Source organism: Parasteatoda tepidariorum, chromosome 9, assembly GCF_043381705.1.
Source record: "Parasteatoda tepidariorum isolate YZ-2023 chromosome 9, CAS_Ptep_4.0, whole genome shotgun sequence".
NCBI lineage: Eukaryota > Metazoa > Arthropoda > Arachnida > Araneae > Theridiidae > Parasteatoda > Parasteatoda tepidariorum.
In genome coordinates, this window is record NC_092212.1 from 85,393,803 (window position 1) to 85,419,407 (window position 25,605).

A 25,605-nucleotide genomic window follows, 5' to 3' on the forward strand; every position below is an offset into this window, starting at 1 on the left:
ATATTTGCTTCTAAGGTCAAGCTTGCGATAAATACAATCTCATTGAATTGTCATTATAATGGATTACTACAGTGATTATTTTTAAAAGTGTCAAAGAAGAGAGTAAAATGGATGCAGGGATTCTTTACTTTGGTTTGAGTTTCTGCACACCCTAAAACTGTATTGCAGAATTTTTCAATAAAAACCCTCACTTTAATAATTGGCAGAATCAGTACTGCTGATAGAGTAAAAAAAAATTTAAAAATGAAGTTAAGGACAGCCAACACTCATTGCCTTTCCTTGCTGCAAAATTCCTTTATCCTGGCTCAGGAAATGATGCATTAAAACATACTTTATCCGAACAATTATACCTTTTTAATGGTTTTGGATTTTGAATCCATCAACTTAGAACGTTGAAAATATGATATCAATATATTTGTCAAGAGTTCCTCAGTGATTCTTTAAAAAATGTCAGTTTTAATGTATTTACGAATAGGGCCCAATACACAAACAGATATATAGACATATATATATATATAAGTTCTAATATTGATACAATATCAGAAAGCTCTCCTTTTTGCGGATATAATCGTGTGAGTTTATGAAAAGATTATATCTTTCATTCTTCAGATTTTTTTTCTTTCCTTTTTACAGAATTTTTTTATTATTATTTTTCTTTTTCCCTTTCCTTATTGTTGTGTAATTTTTTTCATGTTTTCCTTACATTTTGAACATATTTTATGAGTTCTATTTACTTGCAGCGTATGTGCAGTAAATAAAACTTATTGTTTTTTGGTTTTTCTTAATTTTCTTTGTTTTCCCCCCTTTTGTTTACATATATATCTATATATATATATATGTGAGTGTGTGTATACGTTACAGCATGGTGGCAAGTATAAGACCGGTTCACGCAAAACAATTCACATATGCTACTTTTTTTAACATTATACTGGAGAGAGAACAGCATCAAATCTCACTGAAAATGATGTGAATTGTATTTTTACATAGGGATTTAAAAAGGGAAAAATCAAGTAATCCCAACCACGTATCTCACATGGGATAAAATAACAATTATGATAGCTTAGAATACTTTGTGAGAAATTTCTGGTGGGATTTCAACATCTCTAATAAGCAAATACACAAAATTAATAGATATCTTACACTTTTTATACAGGAACTTAAAATACGGTGAATAATTACGTGCTGATTAATCTGAAAGTTTAAAGCATTTTGTGAGTAAGGTTTGCTAATTTGCTTTATTTTTTAAAATTAAAAAGTATTTTTTAGATGCCATGAAGAGAAGAAAATACTCCTTAATTTACATCCTACTGCAGTAACAAGTTTTAACTGTTTCCAAAGTGTTCATTGGAGATTCATTATCATCGACTTCTCTGTCAGACTCACTATTCATTGTTTCCTATAAATCTACTTCATTAACTTCATAAAATATACTATATCGCAAAATTCGGTAAATAGGGGTTCGTTGAACCAGGGCTCAACTGTACCAACAAGAAAGTTTAACGCCGTAAACTGTTTTTAGAATATTTGCACAGAAATAACTGAAATTTTACAGGAGTTAGAAGAGTGGTTGGAAATAGGATATTTTTACTTCGGAATATTTTATCTTTTTTTTTAAAATGATATTTTTACTTTTGGCATTTTTTTTTACCCATTTCCAACTAATAACACAAATTAGACATTTTTGAAACTTTTTTACGCAAGTAAACTTTTATTTTGCATTTTCTTGAACAGTGTAAAATTTAAAGCTAGAAAAAAAAAATCAACAGAATCTTTTCAAACAATAGAAACAGGAGTATAATATTAAATTTGCTCAAGTTCAATATGATTTTTGTTTTTTCAAACTAAACCCTTTGTAGAATTGCACCTTCCACATTTAAGCTAGGTAAATTCCGAAAAGAAATTGTACCATATTGCGAAATAGGTGGATTTAAATTAGTCCAAATGGAAATTTTAATTTTATACAAATTCATTTTTATACATAAAAATCTTGTTTCAAATGTATCACTAACAATGTGGAATATTAAATAGTGCAGAATTCATTTAATTAGATTTTCATTTTCATTTGAATAATAAATATGTTGGTCCAACAAATGAAAGAAGAAAAAAAAAAACATTTTGATGAAAACAAAAATTATACAACAAAAGATCAAACTAATATAAATGATAAAATAAATAAATTTACTTTTTCAAATTCTGTGGTGGTGGCTTTTAATAATTGTTCTCCATTTTTACCCCATTTTTTACAATCTTGGATATACATACTCAGTCCAATGCTAATCAGCCAATCACATATCATGTTGTTGTCCCATTCCACAAAACTTGTTTTTCTGCATTAAATGAGATGAAAGCAGTTACTTTACATATAGCAGTACATTAGTCTAGAAGATATAGTAAATATATATATAGAAGCTTTTTGTGATAATTAATTTCAACGTGCGAAACTAAATTCTGCATAATGTCAATATCAAAAACTGAAATATTGACTTCAGTAAAAAGAGGGCAAATTCAAAATTACTGAATGTGTTCAAACTAAGGCGCAGAAAAGAAAATTATGATTTAGGACACATAGAGATGAATTTTTAAATTATTAGGAGTAATCCTCCTAATAATATAACCTAATAATCCTAACAGTAAACATAAGCATTTTAAGGGATTTAAACATTTTCTAAACTTTTAATAAGAGCTAATGTAGTCTCTCTCCTAAATGAAAAATAAATTTAAGGATTTCCTGTCATTTAAAAGAAGTAAGATTAAGTTTAATGCAAGAAAAAAGTCTTCCATAAAATTAAATTTACCTTGATTTCTCAACTGGGATTAATATCATTCGTCCATTGCGTGGCATTCTTGTAATGAAAATACTAAGATTAAATTTTTTTAAAAAATACTTCTCAAAATAAACTCAAGCAAAAATATTCCTTAGGTGGTATTCTTTACTATATTAACGTTACTCTATGGTACACATCCTTTGCCTTGTGGCAGATTTGTTTTCATAAAATTTATTCTCCGTAATTCTAGGAGGCAAAGCTGACCCTTACAGGGTGCATAGCCAAATCCTTCAACAAAAAATAAGCAACTTTTAAGTACTTTTTAAGCACTAAAAATATTTTTGAGCACTATATACATAAACAAAATGCAAAATAATTTTCAAAGACCTTACATGATCATCATAAAATAACTAGTTTCTGACAATGAACTCTCTTCTTGATTATATTAGAAACCATAAAAAGATCGAGAGATTTTTTGGTTCGATTTCAGAGGGTGGAAAATGAACCCCGAGATAGAGAAGATCTCTTGCAAAATGCAGCACAGTTGCACATGAGAGTGCAATAATCTCACCAAACCCAGCACATGCTGACTCGCAAGTATTTTATGTAAAATGATTGGCGTTATGATACGTTAAAGAGCGGCGGTAGGCTGAAACGGATTGTGGTTGAATGAATTGTGAAAACGTTGAATGCGAAAACCACCCTTTTGCATAATAAACAGCGAAAATCGACATGGTAAAGAAAAAAAACCTCATTTTTGAAAAAGGAAAAATTTAGCACTTTCTAAAATACCCCCCATGAAAAAAACCACCTTTAAGAGCATTTAAAAAATGAAAATCGAAAATAAGTATCTTTAAGGACTTTTTAAAACGGTATGCACCATGCATGAACTGTAAGTACTACTATGTAATTACAACTACAACTGAAACAGTAGTTCAAGAAGTGCTTGACCTCAGGGATGAGTTCAAGCTGGAGACAATGAGTTGACAATGTTAGGTAAAATAGTTGGTGCACTCAAAATGGATGGTGTTTTCTAGATAAATTTAAACAACAACAATCTCTTGACCTGCTCTACTTCCGATTCGAAAGTATACAGCTGGTTACTACAGCTTCTTCTACGAAGGGATATTTTCAAACAGATTATTTCTTTTTCAATAAAAGAAATAAATTAGATAACTTCTGATTTGAAATTTGTTGTGTTTTATAAAATATTAATGATATTAGTAATTCTGTTGAGTTTAAAGTGATATTTGTTTTAGTTATTAAGAAATGTAGAGTTAAAAAAGGTAACATGGTTGCTAGATTTAGAAAGAACTCGCTTTTTTGGCAGTTCTGATTTGGTCTCTTTTTACTGTTTGTTCTTGGTGCAAGCTAAGCACCGTCATACATTAGTGTAGGAATTTTGTACGATCTGGGAGATTAAATTCCTTTTACAAATAATCACTTTGGTTTAAATTTAGAAATTAGTATATTATTAACAAAGTAAGAAGCGCTTTATAACGATTCTTCTTTCATATGACAATTCTAAAGTCTTGACGTGACATGTTTTCAAATGATGATTCTTCTTTTGAACATAAGTATTAAATCAGGTAAATACACGTGTACAAGAAATACTATTCAAGAGAGTCTCAAAACACAATCATGTAAGCTTCAAAACACACCAGAAACCCGGAAGTATAGGCAGTCAAGAGCTTGCAGCTCTCCCAATTGTAGAAAACAACATCCATACAGAGAGATTCAATTTTGTATATTTTTATCAGGGGTGAGATGAGTCCAGGACATGTGGTATAACGTTCTAGTACTTTCTAGGGAAATGGAATGCATTTAAGGAATTTTAATGCACAAATTACTATTTTTTACTAAATAATATTTAGTTTTCTATTAAAAAATAAGATTTAGAATAGTTTGCACATAATACTAACAAATTTGAAAGATAACTTTGCTATTGTACTAGGTTTGAAAGCAACTGTGCAACTAAACCTAGTCAAAGCAAAATTAACCATCTATCAGGGGTGATTGTGAGTCCAAGTCAAAATTCCGGGAAATATCTTGAGTTAAAAAAAATAAAAAAAACAGTTTAAATTGAAAAAAATTTAAAATATATTTAAAATTTTACCCATACCTATACCATTTACACATACCTATGGTGACCTGGAGAAGTAATTCAAATTTACAAATATGTCTTTCTTTCTTGAGTTTATGATTATAACAACTATTTACTGATAAAAAATGAATATTAATCATGAATATAAGCTTATAAAGTATCTCTCTGGCTATTCCTTACAAACAAATAAAATAAACTGTGTTTTTAAGTTCCACCTTTGAAAATTTGATTTCCGGAAACTTCTGTGATCAATGATTTTTTGAAACATCTGGACCTTCGATCTCCGGAAACTTCCGGATCACTGTTAGCGAAAATTCCGGAAATCCGGACTTTTTCCAGAGCACAATCAGCCATGCATAAGGGACCTTTTTTTAAATTTAAGTTATGATATTTTTTTCCTGTTTAGCTATTTTTAGAAGTAGTTAAAGCATGAAACAGTAACTCAGTATGGAATTTCTTTTAATTGTTTAAAACAGATCAATGCACGTAAGAAAAAACTAAATATGCAAACTATTTACAATTGCCTTTTGGTAAATGAAGAGAAAAACTTTAGAGGTTAAAATAAAGAAAATTACGTTTAAAAAAAAGTTTGATAACTTCAGATGATCCCATCATTATTGATTTAAAATTATCTTTGATAATTTTTAAATTCTACATACATTCCAGTAAAAAAAATTTTTAGAACTACAATACAGTTTTTGATTAGCACTACAATACAGGTTTTAAAACACTTGTTTGAGTTTACTAATTTTTTTAGATATGCAACATTAAGTCACCCAAGAGAAATTAAATAATACAAACGAACTATCAAATTCACACTGCACATTTATTTTTTTTTAAAGTTATCTCTGCATTAAAAATCATATATGTTATTTAATTTTTGAAAAAAATTGTGGCGGAAAACCCTTAATCATTCTTTTGTAAATTAACTATAGTTTGTCGATAAAAAAACTCCCCTCACCACAAAGTCTAAGACAAGAGAAACAAGAAACAGCAAATTTCAAGTGGGGGAGCTTCGCTTTCCCCTGATTCCCTTTCTCTTAACAATCTGAAAAAAACCTGTCTTGACCAAACACCACAACTCGAAATAGTAAAAACCTTGAAACCATTGTCTCCCCTCCATAGCAGACAAATGGTCAGCGTTCTTTCCATTGAATTATCACAGTGCATTATTTTGTTTACACTTACTTAAAACTGTTGTTTCCAAACATCGGCTTTTCCGACCAGCCGAGTCTCGGTCCAGCAGTTGCACGAATTCCACCCCTTTTCAATTCAGCTGCCGAGGAGTTCAAGTTCTCGGATCCACTGCGTCGCACCCTGAAAAGAAAAAAAAGAAATTAGTATTTTACAGAAACAAATGAACAAAAACTTGGTAATGAATGAAAATCCCCTTACAGGCAGTTTAATTATGAAATGTTAATTATTTCTGAGCATCAGACACATGTCAACAAATTGGATAAAACTCCCTTTTTTCATTCCAAACAAAATTTAGAAATTCGCCTTTCTTAATTTAAACCTTTACAAGACTTCAAAGACTCGTTAGCTAATGTTTTTTTATAATATTATCAGAGCTAGGATGTTATTGACTGAAAAATTGTCTAAAAATGCCCTTAAAATTGAAAAAAAGGCCTTTAAAACTATCAACTATGAGCTTAAAATAAAATATATTGCCCTTAAAAATTTTGAAAATATGTTTTATAGAATTTTATTATTTTATGAAAAAAAATATAAATCATGATTTTATTTATAAGTTTAGTAATAATAAACTAATAATTAAAATAAATATGTAATTCATGAATAAATACCTGATAAAGATAAATAATAGTTTATTAATTTTTAGTCATAATTTGCAAGAACACCACAATAGCATTGCATAATCAAATGTTTTTTGATGTTCTTAAAATTGAAAGATAACTTATTGTCGAAAAGTCAAAAAGTGTGATTCTTTATATCTTGAAAAACGCAGTTCAACATTTGCTAAGGGAGGATAGTTAAAATAACAAAATTCAATGCAAAATGCTCACTAAGTTATAAAGGAAAAAATTTATTCACAAACAAAAATTTCTTAAAATGAAAAATATCCTCTAAAATTCACAAAAAATGCTACAAAAAAAAAGAAAAATATCATACATAAGAAATGACAAAAAACATGAATAATAAATAAAATGCAAAAAAAAAAAAATGCAATCTCATCAATATTCTAGACCTGGTTGAACCATAAAAGATGCCCCTGTGGCACTGTTATAAGACACACACACACATATATATATAGAACCCCAATACAATAGAACCCCATTTTTATTTTGTTGGTATGATCCGTTAATTGAAATATATAAATCACAATAGAATCACTTAGATTAAAAGGCAATGAACACATTTTACTATCTGCAACAATTGAAATTTTCAGAGGCTCGAACTTTGCAAACTAGATATCAGTGATCAAAAAGAACAATAGCACAGAAATATATACAGTTAGCATTTGCAAAATTCAAATCAGCATGATTTTAAGTTGTGTATACAACTTAATTCTATATAGGTATAAAATATTAATAAAATTATGCAAAAATTTACAAATTTAAAAAAAAAAAAAAAAAAAAAAAAAAAAAACACCAAGATAAAAGTATTAAATTAAAAATTATACAGCACTGAAACTCTTTTTTCCACTATAAAATTAAATTGTTAATTTGGAATCAATGTGGTGAAATTAGAACTAGCCTATATTGCCTTTTTATCCTCCTGCATATGAAATCTAAACTAAATAAGATAAAACATAATAGTTGGAACCTCAGCATTTTTTAGTGAAAAGCTAATTTCATTTGGTGTATAAAATAAGAGAACTTCTTTCACGAATAGTTAAGTTGTAATTTTTCCATTGTGAAGAAAGAAAAGAATATCATACTTTCCAAATATCTTCCGCAATCCTTTGTGCTTCTCTTTAGGTGGATGAATAGGTGAAGATGTTCTTCTGCAACTTCTATTTTGAGGGGGTGACACAGGAGATGTCTCTGATATTTCAGGAGCTTCAAAATATACATTATTAATTTCAGGTATAAATTCAAACACAACATCAAAGAAACACTTAAAAAAATACTAATAGATTGTGAAGTTTGCAAATGAAAAGATGAGTGTTTAGTTAGGTTTATTTTGCAAGTAAATCCAGTCATAACATAGGTCAGGCAATGAAGAAAGAGTTAAGAATGAATGGAGATTTTGCATTGTTAGTAAATGTAATTGGTACTAAGTGTATCAGTAATGGATAAAAATAAAAGTAATTATTTTTTAAACTACTTTTATTTTAAATTTCTTACAGATATTTAAAAAAAAAGCTTTAAAGAAATAAAAGTTTTAAAAACAGAAAAAAACTGTTTTAATTATAAAACATTAATAAAGCATTTGAATTTCTGGTATCTCAGTAACCATTCAACCCATTTATTTCTAATTTTTACATCATTAAAACTTACAAATAGCTGGCATTAAAATTAATTTAAATTTGAACTGTAAATTTTGGCTGGCATTCTGTAAGATCTATCTTTGCATTTTTTATCTTAGGTTTTACAGAGCGAGGAGGCTAACATATATTTTAAGAAAAGTGCAAAAGAGAATCACCTAATTCAGGTGCACTGGAACAGCGTTTTCCTAGTCGCATTCTGAGAAGTCCTTTACCAAAGGATACACCAGACGGTTTAGGACGAAAGGTGCGAGGTGCATCAAAGTTCGAATGGTGCAAATTGTGAACAGAATGGGAAGTACCAACTGAAATGAGACAAAACACTCATAAAAATTTTTTGAAAACAATGCATGTAGTGTATCTACCACTACAAAAATGTAATTCCAATTCACTAATATATAAGACATGTTAACTTGATTCTAGGGTGGGGTACCTTCTCATAGATGAAAGTTGACATGGTCAATATCTACTCTCCCCACATTTGTAACCCGGAAGAACACATACCTTGTCAGAAACTCCCACTCCAATTTGAACATACACACTTTGTTGGCTGGTCTACATTGAACAGTAGACTTGCTACTTGAGATATTGTCCTTCTCACGTTAATGTTTCAAAGTCTCGATTACACACAACTTACAACACATACACTCGACTGCTAAAGGTAACAAAGGAGCAACTACGACCGTGAACTTAATACAGCTCTCCCGGCTTCTCACAAAACAGGAACGAATCAACTAGTGGTATCCATTCATCGAACTCTATCACAGATAATATTCTGGTTTGGGAGTGCTTTCGTGTATCTACCACTAAAAAAATATAATTCGAATTCATTAGTTTTTAAGACACATTAACTCGATTCTACGGTAGGGTACCTTTTCACAGATGAAAGTTCACATGGTTGATAACTACTATTCCCCACAATGCATTTCATATTCTAAAAATCTCAAATTCATATAATGAGTATTTATTTATTTATTATTATTTTTTTAAAAAAAGGTTATTTGATTGGGTTGATTTATTTAAGGATTTTGAGATAACCATTACATTATATTTTAAACAAAAGGAATTCAATTGACAATTAAAATTTTTATTAATTCATTTTCTCATCAGAATAAACCGTTCCTACAGAGTGTTTCAATAAATATTTGAGAATAAAAATTACTTACTAATCAATTACTTAATAACCTTTTATTGAATAATCAATATGTTCTGTTGCTACGGCAACAGTTTGTTTTAATCAATTCCCCCCCCCCTTTTTATCATTTTTTAAGAGGAAATTATTTAAACTTTGATGAAAACATGAAACAAAATAACAACATACATATTTTAAGATCTTTTCAAAGAACCTGAATCAGCTTCTAAAGCAAAGCACAATTTTTAACTTTTCATGTAAAGTGCAAAAAAGTGGTTAAAAGAAAAAATGCCCAATTGAGTCAATCCTAATACAGTAATTAGTGTTCTGATTTTGGCCCATAATTTGTGGCAAAACACATATTTATTTATAATAAAGCTGATAAATGTTAATTGAGGAAAAGCATTTTGTCATAGAAGATATTTCTTTGCGATTTAAGATAAATGAACATTTTGTAATAACCTACCCAAACAAGTAGTCTCTCTCGTATTACAAAATTTTCATTGTTTCAAAGAAAAAAAAGGTCTGGATAATGGCTTAACTCTTTTGAATCTACAAATGAATGAAAAAAGTTGGGACAGTCTACAAATGATGTCACACTTTTTTAAAAAATTTTGAATCATTTCCTTTCTCTTGTCACAAAATGTCATCATAATCCTCGTATTACATGTCGAGTTTATTACATAAACATATGCTTCAAGTTCAGAAGGAAAGCACTATATTATAGGTCATAAATTCCAATTACGCATTATGTGCTTTAATGACATTTTTAATTTTAACTATGATTACTTATTAACTGATTTTGATGAAAAAATTTAGAAAAAAATAAAATATATTTAACTTGGTAACCTTAAATATTTTTATTTTAGCAAAATTGTGTGACATGACACTTCTTATAGCCCCTTTCTTCTCTCTTGAAACAAACTATCCCAATTTCACCCTCTCCCCCCCCCCTACCAAATGTGACATCATTTACACAGCGTCCTCATTGCAGATAGAATTTTAATAAAAAAGAATTCATGCCTGTTATACGGGGTGTCGAAATTTCGGGTACAGGTTTGACAAACTGCTTCAGAATATCCGACTGATGGGGTCGAGGAAGTGTCGAATAAAATCTTTTTAAAGGTGGAGTCTGAAAAAAAAAATTTCAAATACAACCTTAAAACTGGGCATATTAAACACAGTGTATAAAATAAAAAAGAACACACATAAGTGGGAATTCTAGATTTATTAGATGTAGGTACTTTTGTAATAATAAAAAAGTGTCAAACAGCTGTTTGGGAATTTTTAAGCTCTTATCACCAATTTTTGACTTCAAATGTCCAGTCCCAGCAAAAGCCATAAGCATTGAAGTGCCTGAAGGTCATATTTTTTAATGTTACATACTTGCAGACCTTTATTTACCGTAATAAAATGAGGAGTGTGCTGAAATTAATATTTGCTAATTAATGTTCTTAAAAATGTTCAGACAGTAAATAATAACAGATTACTTTTTTATGCATACATTTTCTTCTAATTTTAAATGTTTATCCAGATAAATAGGCAAATTAATTTGGGTAAGAAAAAAATTACATTTTGCAATACAAGCAAAAGAAATTAATATCACAACTGGTGGCATTAAAAATTTCTATGTAATGTCAAAATCTCTTTATAAGTTTTCTAGTTGTTATTTTAAATATTAAACAAAATGCCAGTGAAAAGGAAGCTGACAGGAGATAGGTTCATACTTTAATAGTGAAATAACTTAACGATATTTTTAGTCGTGGATAAAGCAAAAAATTTACTTGCCATAAAACTGGTGGAAAGTTGAATATTTTTTCCTTAGAAATTAAAGCAGAAATGTTTTTTTTTAGATTTCAAAAAAATGACGTCTGGTTTGAAGAAATAGAAAATAACCTTTCAGGACATAAATGACTATCTGCATCTGGTCACATCACTGTCTGCTTTGTGGAGAGGGTATACAATGAAATTCATTAAAAGATTTACGAAGAATTAAAAATATATCCAGAGGCATCCGTTTAGTAGGACTGTCTGTTACAGGAGGTTTCACTGTGTATATATATAACGTCGTTGCCGAGTGGAAGGATTAAAACAGGTCATAGGTCGGGAAGGAGGGTACAAAATTTATTTATTAATTATTAGACAAGAGCAGTCATGAGAATGATTAAAAGTGCACATGAAAAGTTGCGCTCCTTGGTTATATGTTAGGTCCTTAAAATGTCTTAATTTAGGGAAAGTGGGAAATCTTAGTAGTTGCTATTGGTTTATGAGATAAATCGAATGTTTCCCACACAGAGCAAAGGGAAAAATGTCCTGCTCTTAATTAATGCACACTTGAGCCAAAAATAGATTTAAGAACAGGATGCGGCTTTTAAAAGTGTGAGAATAATTAATTAGGATGAAGTTTTATAAAAGAAACTAACATAAAAAGATTAATTGAAGCTTTTTATGTTACATATATATATATATACATGTATATAAAAGTTTTCTAAAAAAGGAAATTCTCCCCCCGTGAGTGTTATATGAGCTCACTGAAATAATCTTAAAAGTGTTGGGCTGATGAGAATAAGAAAAAAATTACTTTTTGTGGTGCGGATGGATTGACATTCTCTGAACTGCCGCTGTACCGACATGCCACCTCTCCTCCCCCAAAGGGTGATCCTCCCCGAATGGGGGTGAAGAGAGGAGACAAACGATGATTCTCATTCTGCCTTGGAACAGGAGGGGGTTTTTCACTCAAACTGAAATCGTAGAAGGAACTCTGAAAATGCAAACGAGACTGTAAATTATCATTGATAGGAAGCAAACACTGATAAAAAATAATACAGGTTGGTTTTACATCTAAAAAAATTTGTGATCAGAGAGTTGAAAACTAAAATAAAAAAATTAAGGCCTTCCAAAACTGATTGCAACTTGTAATTGAACATCAAATGATTTATGATATGTTTTGTTAATTTGGCTTGTTGCAGGCTGGTCACAATATGTAACTTAATTCCCTTTTAATATGTTTAATTCCCTTACAAATATTTCCCTAATGAACGGATGGATTGTTATTGACAAATTCTAACACAAACCAATGAATGACAGTCAGAGGATGCAGCTGATTCAAAAAGGAGTGAGTTGCAATTTTCTAAGTATTTTTATCTGGTGTTTTAGGTTGAAAGATCTGCAAAATAATGACTGAGGTAATTTTTCCCTTTTTTATTTCTTGTTTGTTTGTTTTTCAATTTCATAATTAGAGATTTTATGCACATGTATTTTTTAAATCTAAATGGAAAATTCCTAATCAGTTTAGAACCTAAGCAATAAGTTTTAAAAGATATATTTATAGTCCAAATTTACGATATTTGAAACGTCATATTGCACTTGTACCACATTATTAAAACCACTATTTGCAATTAAAATACAGATATTTTAAAATCTACCTAATTATATGTAATTGAGTGTCTTCTAGAAATTTTCCATTGGTGTTAAAGTTTAACTAAATTAATTCATGATATAATCTGTAATTTGTGTAATAATTATTAGTCCAGTAGTAATTTCTTTTCTATAAATACGTTTGATTTAAATCCAGCTTGGTTGTTTTCATTAATTTATCTTAACATGTTTAACTTTTTAATTTACAACTAAATTTGCAGCATGCACATGCAGATCTTACAGTAGACACGAGCAATACTTATAGTTACCGAAATAATTAAGAAATAATAAAATAGTATATTAAAAATAATGTAGCGTCTCTTTGTTCCCTGTTAAAATTATAACATGGCTATACAGTTCAGTGTGGTCAGAAGATCTTGTGGCATGTGGTAAGTTTATCATAGGCACATCGCAAATTGGGCCATTAGAATATACACATGGTAGCTAAAATCACATTTAAATTATTTTCTGAGCTGTGGTGGTTCAGGTGATAGCGCATTCACCTTCCATTGAGGTGAACCTGGATCGAATCCCAGCAATGGGTGGTCGATACAAATTCCGACTCAGCTCGCACCTACCACAGTGCTGACATAAAATATCCTCAGTGATAGATGGATCATGGGTTAGATTCCTCTTTCTGTGGAGCTAACTGTGGGAGGTTTTCTTGATTTTTCTGTTCATGTAATGCAAATGCAGGGTAGTTGCATTAAAAAGTCCTCCACAAAGGAAATTCCTCCCAAGACTTGATCAAGGAGTTCCCTTGTCTTCTGGAGTGGGTTACAAGGCTGCGGAGTTGAACATTAGTAGATGTAAACCCTAAATTAAGGTGGCTGTTCAACGCCGGTTATAAAATAAGATTGTTAGACTAAATATTAGTTTTAAAAAGTTAAACACAACACAATTTCGTTTAGTTTTCAGATAAAATTGTCAAAGAAAGATTAAACAGACTCCAGATAAAATCATTAGAGAATATATCTAAATTGATTAATTAAATCCCTTGAAGATTAAATTTAATACAATCTAAAATTAAAATATAACAATGATTCAAAAAATTAGGGGCAAAATTAAAAGAGAAAAAACTAAAAGAATAAAATTTAAAAAAAAACACACATTTACAAACATATAACTACAGATTATACAATTTGGTAAAGGAGATGCTCAAATTTTCAGATGGCCGACTAGATACACACATTGCATGCACCATCACAAACATATAGGTATGATACTAAAGCTTTGACATCTCTACAATAGCGTTGATTATAAGAGTGCAATATGGATTAAAATAGAATGGTCCGGAATAATTTTGTTTATTACCTATTCAAGTTTTATTTTATAACTGGAACTGAACGGCCAATCTTATTTTGTGTTCAGAATTGTCAATGTTCAACTCCATAGCTTTGTAATTTTGAACTCAGCTCAAAAGACAAATGATTTCCCAGATCAAGCATTGGAAAAAAAACTTTTGTAGACGACTATTTGATGAAAGTAACTTGCTTTTGCCTTACATTAAAAGAAAAAGCACCAAAACCTCCCACAGTTATTCTGACCAAAGAGATTCTACCCCATGATCTACTATCATCGACGATCGGTGAGAGTCCCAAGCAGAATTCTCTAGGCCAGCCATCGTAAAAATTCTAGCCTGAATCACCTCATTGAGTGCATTATCTCGAGATACTGCGACATAACCTTTCATATTATGGCACTCCCTCTAATGGCTTTCAAAAGTGTCATTAGAGGGTTGCAATATTTTAAATCTCTCTATGTATCCCCTTCATAAAACCTAAAAATAAAATTTTAGAGTACTCACAGACAAAATGGTAGAGAGGAAGCTATCTTCAACAGATCTGTGGGAGGAATCATTCTCTGGAAGATAAAAATATTTTATTAGATGATGAAACAGAAATGTTAACTCTATTTGAATGCTGAATAAAGACTTGATATCTAACATTTCAACATGGGTCATCATTATGTTGCGTTACTTTACAGCTTACTGAATTCAACTATTCTTTTGTAATAAAACTGGACACACTGTGAATTATTCAAACATTTCAAGCTAAAAGTTAGAGAGATGCAAGCGTTTGAATTTATTTACACTATATAAATAATTTACCATATTGTTTTACATCTTTACTGATGTTAACAAAAAATAAAACAAAAAAGAAGTAATGAAACATACTTTCGTGGGAAGAATTGGATAAAACTAATTCTTGAAGTTTCCTGTATCGATTGAAAGAAGTTTTCATTTCCTGTATCTCTCTTTCCTGCAAAAATGAATAAATACTTTGATCTACCCTAGTACACTCAAAAAAGTTACAGGACAAACTAATATATTTAGTTGGAAACACATTGAACGGTGTTCATTTTGAATCAATGTAATTGGGTGGAACAACCATAGCAATCAAGAATCTTTAAGGTCATGAAAATTCACTGTAACCTCTCAAAGATGTTTGCCAGATTTCCTCTTTCGGCCTATTTATGAAATTTCATTTTCCCTCCTTTTATTTTTAGAAAACACAAATCAAATGAATCAATATCACAGCTTTGTTAAACTTTTTTGAATAGCGATGGGAAAAAAAAATGTGCATAGATATCATTTCCCATAGCCATTACATCATTCTTCTTTAACAATTTTTATCTCGCCATTGAAAAGCCCATTCTTCAGTCAATCCTACACAAACCAGCTAGTTTCATCAGAATTTGAGCAATAAGACACCTAGCTCTTTCAAAAACCACTTCGTCCTTCTTTTATAAATAGGTACATATAGTTTGATCAGTAATATATTCAAATGTGGTTGATTCGAATACTATTTAATTCTCCTTTTAGTAACATAAAAATTTTTATGATTAAAAGATTGTGTAAAAGATGAATCTTGGGGTATTTTGTGATTATTTTTTAACATAAAAAAAATTTACTGCTGCCGTCTACACTATTTTGGAACATTTTGAGCAGGCATGCTTCTCACTGTCATAACCTATTAGATAGAACAATATGAGATTTTGCATATTTCGAGAGGACCCAATGTGAGCCAATGCCTTCCTTCGAAGATTTCTTTATGTCGACTTCTGATTTATTTTTGATCTCCAATTCTTTTCATTAATTTAAAGAAAATCAGACTCCACCAAGTCAGCGCATCTCAATCGCGGCTTTCCCCGCTTTCTTGTCCCAGTGGGTCTAAAAAGCAGTATATTTCTTATTGTACGGTAATCAATCATTCGAATCATGTAGACCATCCATTTCATTCTATTTATATTTTTGCATTTAATAATATGATATACTAAACTAGAGAAATGAATGTGAAATCAAAATATGATTGAACATTATATGATATTAAAATGTCTTGGAATCAGTTATTTTATGTTAAAAATGAAAGATTTCTTTTTTATTCCACGTAATTCAATTAGTGGAATTTTTTTTTTTTTTGCATCCATGTACTGTTATTGGGTAACTTATCTTACTTTGTTATATAATTTCGAATAATCTTAACATAAAATGAGCATTTTATTACATCGTTCGAACACAACGATGTCAAATATTTTCCTTTTATTTAAAAGAAAATTGGGATTCATTTAATGAGGGGTCTCGATTTCTAAAATATTCCATCTCTATTTGGTATTCACCAGACTTGTCGATCACAAAATTATTTGTTATTCGGTTCGTGGGATAGCGAAAAATTATGTCTTCATCTTAGCAGCGATTTTATATATTTTTTTCTCTATATTAATTCGGCAAATGGTTTATTAATGATTATATTTATGAATTAGAATAGTAATGATTAAAATTGTTAAATATAATGAATAGGTGGATAAAATTAATGTGTTGTTAAAATGTTAGCAACAAAATAATTAAATTTTTTTATTCAAGCAAATGAATTACTTTCTAGTATATACTTTGTTCAAGATTAAGACTTCTTACTTTACCCGTTTCGAATTCCATAAATAAATGTACTCTAAAAATTTCAATAAATTTATATTCAATATTCGTCCATGTTAGCTGAATTAAATATCACACTGTTCGTTTTCCAAACAGTAAAAAAAGGGAATTGTTAAAAGTTCTATTGATTTTAATACATAACACTCACTTAACCTTGGTTATAATAAATCTAGTTCCTTAGCTATTAGTAAACTTGGTTTTATTATAGATTAGACTTTAATTTTATAGATTAGACAAAAATTTTATTTGCTTCATGCTTATTTAATGATAATATATTGATGATCTGTTAAAATCATGCTTATTTCTTAGTTGCCAATACGAGCATTTGTACATTTTTAGGAAGTTTGTTCTAGTGGCACGGAAAAAAAATTACAACAATAACTGTTAGTTCTTTCATTTTATCAGCACCAAAAATCATCGACAGTTTATATATCTTTGAATTAATTAGATTTGATGATGAACAAAAATATTTTAAATCAAATTAATTAAAAGAATATTAAAGTAAAAATCGTGCTACTATTTTAAATATAAAAATATAATCTTTTGGGAGAAATAAGAAAAGTTCGTTATGTCATTTAAAAATTAAAATTCTTTAGATCCACTCTTAATTATTTTTAGTAGGGATAATTGCAAACACTTATTTATGATCCAATCAAATTACTAATTTCATTCAGCAAAATTTTCCCCCTCCCAAAAATACATACTCATAGCATCCCTGATAAGAATTTTCAGTATACTTTAGTTGTGCAGCTCAGTTCAGTTAAATGTATTAATATAACAATTTTACAATGCAAGCCAATGTTATTGATGTGTTTTTAACATTACAATTGCTTTTTCACATTACAATTTATCAATGTCAGTGATACACATGGCTTAAGTAATTGTGAGATATTCGACTCTAGGCAATTAATATGAAATAAAGAAAGTCTCAATTGTTTCAATCTTATAAAAGTTAATCAAAATAGTGCACATAGAGGATCAATCAAACTCAAAATAATGAGGTTTAAGAGTACACTTTGAAAAAAAAGAAATGCTGCCATATTTTATAGAGATAAAATGGGGTTTATTTTAAACCTTAAAATTACTTTATAAAATAATTATTCATTACATACAGATTAAAAAAAAAAGATACACTTATAAAAATAGGCATTAAAAATATTCATACAAAACATTTAAATGATTCTCTGCAGATAAAAATGTATAATTGGGATTAAAAAAAAAGAAGTAACTTAACCAGTTATAGTCTTAGGATATTTTAAATATGCATCCATTAAGAATTTGAACAATCGATCCAAGTTCAAAATGTCATCGATCCAATTTGTATCAAATTTATAAGAATTGGTTGGTATGCAGAATTATAAAATGCAGTCATTTTGTAAATGCACCAGGTCTTAAGAAAAGAGGGAACTTTGCGGACACACACAGATTCTTTTGTCCAGACTGTTTAGCACAATTGTGACTAAATCCCAAGAATGGGTGATTGCTGACCTAAACCTTGACCTTAAGAAAACCCCCAGCTTTCAAAAAAAGCATTAAATTGCATGATTATTCTGAGAAATCCATCACCAAAAGCATTACCCTGACCCAATAGTATCACAAAGAAAATATGTTGTTCTTATGTAGAATATTCTATTTTTAATAAACCTAAACTATCAACTGTTGCTTTGACTTTTTTTTCACTAACAATACTTAATAAAAATGTGATATCTTGTGTGAGCACTCATTCTAGAGATATGTGAGTGAGATTACTTTTTCATCATTTAAGGCCATCACAGATGAGAGGGCTCCTCTCAATTTCTCAAACTCACTATCTGCAACAAAAAAAAAATGAATACAATTAAACCTCATCACAGATATACACTAAGTGGCCAGAAGAATCCGGACACCCAAAAATTGGGTCTTCTGTTCAACGACGATTATAAAAAAATAAAAAACACGTCTGTGCAAGTTTTGATGTGTGAATGTTGGAAGATAAATGGGCCCAAAATATTGCCATAGAGAGTTGTGAGTGCAGCATTGTTCACATGCACAGAGTTCATGTTTCCAACCACAAGAACGAAACGGACGCAGGCCAAACCACCAAAAACAGCCCCACACTATTATGTTTCCACTACCCTAACAAGCGGGTGTCCGGATACTTTTGGCTCACATAGTGAAGATGCAGAGAGTGGAAGGGATTGAAAGAATTCCTAAATACTAACTATTATTATCCGGAAGGGGTGTCGTGGCTCCACTGCGTGCAAGTCTTGCCTTAAAAGTTGACAGTTCAGTTTCCTTTTCAGCCAAACAAGCACACGTCAAAATAAGCTCATTCTAAAAATAAAAATAAACATTTTTAAATACCTAATAATATTTTTGAACAAATCAGAATCAATCTAAAACATTTTTTTAACAGAGATTGCTACTTTGTTTCATTAAAAAAAAATTTTTTTTGGTAGACAGAATTGTTTTTCAAAACACGTTTTTGAAATTTAATCTCCATCAAACTTTTTTTTTTAAAAAAAAGAGGAAAAAAGAAAGTAATTGAATGCAATGATTAGCGATTTTAAAAGCACTACTTTTTCAAAAAATGGATTGAAAAGTTAGAGATAAGTCAACAATCATGCAAATTTGTGTTTCTTGCGAATGTAATAATAATACAGTAGAAGATCTGAATAATATGATTCCATTAACTATAATTCTCCATATAAGGCATTCACATTATCTCCAAAGCAAACTCAACTCATTAAATTTGTTAGATCTTTTTCTCTAACGTTTTTAATAACTTCACCTTTTTTCCATAAATAATGGTTACTTTAGTGCATATTTTTGCGTTTTAAAGATTTTGTATTTAAAAATTACTGTAAAGCATTAGCCTCATGTCACAAGATTTATGTTATTAAGATCTTCTACTACATTACGTATGTTAAGAATAAAAATGAATTTTAAAATTTTTTCCTAAAGATAAAATAGTCAGAACAATATAAATTAAATTTTTTACAAGTATATAAATCAGAGTTTCGTATTTTTCTACTTTTCTTTTTATTCAGTATTTTGTCAGTCTTTGTTGAATATCTTATAACACCAGAACCACTGGCGCTAGGGTTCTGAAACTAGGACATCGACTACAAGGTGCAATTTAAGTCCCCAATCCAAAAAATCACTTACAAATTTCAATTACTCAAGATTAATGTTAGAAAAATGACTTCATATAAAATGAACATAATAGAGTCAAACCTCTCAGGAGCGACCACCCTCCATTCCACAGTAAAACGGTTGTTGCTAGAGGTTGATCGTTCTTAGAGGATACCTTCATTGACTTCAAAATTATTATTAAAGGCACATGATTTTTCGCAAACTATTTTAGTTTAAGTCAGTGTCATTTTCTTGATGGTCAAATGCCACTTCTGTTTGCACCATGCAAAAATGGATCAAAGAATAAAATTTAGCATCTATGAAACTGATCCTTCTGATAAAATTAAGTATAAAAACAAATTCACCAATTATGAATGATAAAGCTATTTTAAATAAATAAACAATTATGTTTTTTCATGTTTGCATTTAATTTTATATCATAAAAATTTGTAAGCTTCAAAGGATGAGAAGATTTTGTTTGTTAGAGATTGTTTTTCTGAGATGTTTTTTTTTTTTCTGAAATAACTTTTTATTCCATAATTTAACTTCCAACTTTAAAAGTAAATCATCGATAGCATCCTCTTTAGTGAACTCTTGACTGCAACATAATGTTGTAAACTGAAAAAGAGCTCTCTAAATAAGAGCCTCATAAAATTATTTTGAATACATTATAATCTACTTGTTTGTCTCGTTAAATTTTTGTTTTGACATTTTTTGTGTTTCCTTATTTGACCTTATTCGCATTCGGCACAGCCAATGGTCTCTCCTAAAGGTTTTCTTCAACACAAAGTCTATGGATAAAATTCTTGTGTGAAATTCAAAAGTGGTCGTTACATAGTCTTTCCAGAAGAGAAGAACTGCTGGAAAATTAGCCGAGAATATACAAACTTGATCTTAATAAGTTGCATACAATTTATTACTTCTTCATGCAGACTGATAGAAAAGGTTTTTAAATTATTTTATTCCAGTGGTCAAAAAGACATAAAAGAAAATGAATTACTTCTAATTTACAATTCCTCTCTTCTGTTTCTCTTTTCTCATTCTCTACACTCGCCAACCGTATTCTTAGTGCAGATATTTGAGCCATCAAATCAAGTTTACTATTTTCAATGGTTGATCTCGTCGACATCTCCTGCAATCATGAAAGTAATTGATGAATTTTGGAAAGCAAAATACAGTGAAACATCGGTCAAACGGACATTCTTGGGACTGAAAAAATTGTCCGGTTATGAGAGTTGTCCGTTTACGGGAAGGGTACCCTGATAACGAAGTTTAACGCCCTCCATTTTTTTAGAATATTTTCAAGGCTATAGAAATAATTAAATTATCTAAAATAACTATCTATAAGGATATTTTTTAAACTTTAAAAAATATTTTTTAAGAGAAAAAAGAATGTATGAAAAAGTTTGATATAAATACATAATTCTAGATGAAGCTACAGATAAATGAATATAATTTTCCTATCAGTCAGACAGATATTCAAGTTAGTCACATGATACTGAATAGGAGCTTTTAGTCCTCAGTCGATTCACATGAAAAAAACTTTATTTTGAATAATTTTTCATTTATTTTAATTATTATTCTTTGTTTTAATTATATACAACCAATAAAAAATGAAATTTAAAACTCTATAAGTTCAGAATAAAGAATAAATATTAAAATCGATAAGGACAATAAAAAATTCAAATCTAAAATTTCTGAAAATTTGAATGATTCATTTAATTTTTACACAATTATTAAATAACACAAACAATTATTAGTTCAATTATTAATAATTAAACAATTATTAATTAAATAACACAATAACATATAAAAATGTTTAAAAATTCCAATGGCAAAGTTTTGAATTGAAATATAATCTCTTGCAAATGAATTAAAGAAAGGAGAATAAAATGATAGTCACAGGGAGGAGAGTCAGGGGAGGAGGAAAAAGAAAAGTCAGGGAAAGATCAGTTTAGATAAACGCTAACACTAAGCCTCTTAATTAAAATAATTCTAACAAAAGGGAACACTCGGCTTAGTTTGGGTAAAAAAAATAATAAATAAATAAGTATTATTTGTTAACCTTTTAGGATTGAATAAAACACACCAAAATTTTGAAACTTAACTCCACTAGTTCAAATTTTTTTTTTTTTTTTTGGTTTTCAGTTATAAGGATACGTGAGTGCTAAATATTATAATTTTACTGCGGTTAATTTTATCTTCAGATTTAAAAAAGAAAAAAAAGGGGGGAAAAGTCTGTATAACTGTCTTAATCGCTCGAAAACTAATTCAAAACATAAAAACATTTAAAAAAAAAAAAAAAAGGCGAGGCGAATTTTTAGAAAACATAACAATGCTTCAAAACAATATTAATTCTTCAGCTAACATTTTTCGTTACGTGAGGCAAAACAGCAATTATAAATTGTAAGATAAAATAAGTTTTCAAGATTTAAATTATTTTTATTTTATTAAAATAAATCAACATTAGAAATGAGCGAAAAGTGTATTGTTCCACTCAGTGACAACAACAAAAAAGTTGGAAAAAATGTATAAGATCTTTCTTTTTTTTTTTTAACAAAGAAAAAATTAGGATTATACTGATACATTTCTCCGGAAAAACAACTTGTGATTTAACTCCGAAAACTAATTCATTTAAAAAGAATCCTTTTTATCGTCAGACTAAAAATACGTGGCTGCGAAAGGAGATAAAAAAAATGCACGGCTTTCCTGTAGTTCATCGAAATACCGTAGAGGAAAGGGGGAGGAATGCAAATTTACAATTTAATAACAAAAACCGTTTCGGATTTTGAACAAAATAGGACATGATATTATCAGATAATAGCTGCAAAAAGAAGAAGGGGAAAAAAAAAGAAAAAAAAAACTCTCATAATTGTACAGCTAGTTGCTTTTTAAATTTGTATCCTTAGAGATACAAATAAATGAATAAATAATTAAATAAATAAATTATACGTAAAATAACTCAAAAATTAATTTGTATAATAATATTAGAATGTTCATAAAAGATTACTTTATAAGTTAGTGAAATTTCTAATTTTTTTTTCGCTTAGCGAATAATATTGACGATATGAGAAGCGGGTGAGGGAAATTTTCTGAAACAGCGGTAATTGTGACAATAACATTTTCTTTAACAGAAATAAATAATTTTTAAGCTTGCAATAGGGTAGATAGCATCACTTTGCATTAAAATACACCAATAAAAAAAAACGCAATTTAGATTTCTATCAAAATTAATTTGCACATTTGTGTACCAACATTTCGACACAAGATTTCGATCGATTCACGGATTCGATCGATTTTTACCCTCCGGGAATACTTCTATCGAAAATAAAATGATATGAGGAAAAGTATGTGGTACAAAATACGTTTCAATTTAAAATATTTTGAATTCATTTGTATCAGCCTTAATAATAACTTGCCTTGGTTAACAGGGATCCAGTTGAAATGCGCGTTATCTATAGCTAGTCAGAAAAGGGTCAGAATTTCAATTGGACGATAAAATGGCTAAAATTCGCCATTTAGAAAGTACTTGTAACTTGTATTAGCAACATGGAAGGAGCTCTAGTTGAAATTTGCGTTATCATTCTCGTCGGAAAGTGGTCGAAATTTCGATTTGACCATATAAAAAAAATTTGCTGTGTCCAAGAAACTATTTTAACTTCAAATTCATTCAATGTAACTAGTCGAAATTTCGATAGATGATAAGTTTTTTTTTGTTGATAAAACGATGATAAAATCATGATATCGGTTAGGAAACGACTGAAGTTCAAATTTGAGCATTCCAACATTCGAATGCAAGATTCCAAACTTACAAACACGGAAGCAACTTAATAAAAACGTAGTATTAAAACTAGTAGCAAAAAATGAAATAAAAAATTGTGTATTTCATCTGATTAAATTTTTAGATAGTACAAAGATATTCCACCTCATAATTTAAAAAAAAATTTTCTTTTGAAATGTATAAATCTGAATTTATACAGAAAATACTAAATGAATGACATAAAAATAATTTTTTCAAAAAATGAATCAGGACTTAACTTATTTATAAGCGTGAAATGAAAATGATGGCGGCCCTTATTACGGTTGTAAAAAATTTATGAGACTAATGGTTCTCAAACTTTTTTCCGAAATAAATTAAAGAGTTATATTTAACTAGAAATATTAAGGCATGAAATCCCTCCCCCAGGCATGACAAGGCAAGGCTGAAATCCACTCCATATGAAAACCTATGATCGACTCACAATACTTACATTTTCTGAATTTTTCCATCTCCAGAACCTATTTTATTTTTTATATTATAACCGTCGTTTAACAGCCGACCCAATTTTATGGATTTACGGCTACTCATGTTCAACTCCGCAACTTCGTCATTTTGAACCCAATCCAGAAGACAAGAAAACTCCTGGATCAAGTAGTGGAAGAAATTTCCCTTCGTGGAGGACTTTTTGATGGAACTAACCCGCATTTGCATTACATGGAGATAAAGACCACGAGAGCCTCCCACGGTTAGCCTGATGGTAAGGGATTCTGACCCATGATCCGTCTACCACTGAAGATTTTTCTAGTCAGCACTGTGGTCGGTGCAAGCCGGATGAGGAATTCGTATCGATCAGTCATCGCCGGGATTGAACCTGATTCACCTCATTGGGAGGCGAACGCTCCGTCGTTGAACAGCCGACCCAATTTTGGGCCGACCGAAGACCTCCCGTGTAGTAATTGGTGACTGGTGCACGTTACATCTGTTGAGTCTCACGGTCCTCCTTGTTCCCTTAACAAATCATACCTCTGGAGGTACTGATCCGGTAGTTCCCTTGTCTTCTGGATTGGGATCAAAATGACAAGGCTACGGAGTTGAACATAAGTAGTCGTAAACCCAAAATTGGGTCTGCCGTTCAACGACGGTTATAATAATAAAATAATGAAGGTTGGTGTATTTTGTTTTTCATTTCTGATAAATGTATAACTTTTTTGTTAAGAATAGCAATGATAAAGTGAAGGGCAATACAGCATCCATTTATCCATCAACGACGCTCAACTTCTTTTCAAGACAATTAATGCCCTAAATGATTGTTGTTCCTCAGCAGATCCGTTTTAAACACTTTTCATTTTTTTCTTCTGAACAATGCGGCTTTCGACACTTCTTCACTCTTTTGACCGAGTGGGCGGTTTAAAGAGGTCATCACGTGACTTTAGGAGAGTAAAAATGAAATAATCAATCTCACTTGCTCAAAATATTTTACAAAGTAATAGAAAATAATAAGACTTTGCAGAATTTAGATTAATTCTGAAAATACAATAAAATAATTATCGGAACTAATAATATAAATATATATATATACATATACATTTTTTTGTTTAGAGTTAGAGATAGTAGTAGCAGTAATTCATTTACGTCGCACTAGAGCTGTACAGTGGGCTATTGGCGATGTTCTGGGAAACATCCCTGAGGATGATCCGAAGACATGCCATCACAATTTTGATCCTCTGCGGAGGGGATGGCACCCCCACTTCGGTAGCCCGACAACCTGTGCGCGAAGTCGAGCACTTTACTGTAGACCAGTTTAACCAGAACCCATACCGCACACCCTCGGTCCCTACGCAGACTGATCCAAGTGGTCACCCACCCGCACACTGACCGTAGCCAGTGATGCTTGACTTCGGTGATCTGCTGGGAACCGTGTCTTAACGATCAGT

General features: G+C 30.1%; 1 protein-coding gene across 1 annotated transcript in view; it reads right to left on the bottom strand.

Moving 5' to 3' along the window:
* Positions 1-25,605, bottom strand: part of LOC107456787 (liprin-beta-2) — a 52,130-nt gene that overhangs the window by 17,498 nt on the left and 9,027 nt on the right. The window contains exons 4-14 of the mRNA XM_016074737.4: positions 20,912-21,043; positions 18,999-19,110; positions 18,547-18,608; positions 15,043-15,127; positions 14,674-14,729; positions 12,031-12,210; positions 10,473-10,581; positions 8,476-8,622; positions 7,769-7,889; positions 6,058-6,186; positions 2,183-2,327 (exon numbers count right to left, since the gene is read on the bottom strand). Coding sequence (XP_015930223.2) covers positions 2,183-2,327; positions 6,058-6,186; positions 7,769-7,889; positions 8,476-8,622; positions 10,473-10,581; positions 12,031-12,210; positions 14,674-14,729; positions 15,043-15,127; positions 18,547-18,608; positions 18,999-19,110; positions 20,912-21,043 — 1,278 coding nt within the window. The remainder of the gene's footprint in view (positions 1-2,182; positions 2,328-6,057; positions 6,187-7,768; positions 7,890-8,475; positions 8,623-10,472; positions 10,582-12,030; positions 12,211-14,673; positions 14,730-15,042; positions 15,128-18,546; positions 18,609-18,998; positions 19,111-20,911; positions 21,044-25,605) is intronic.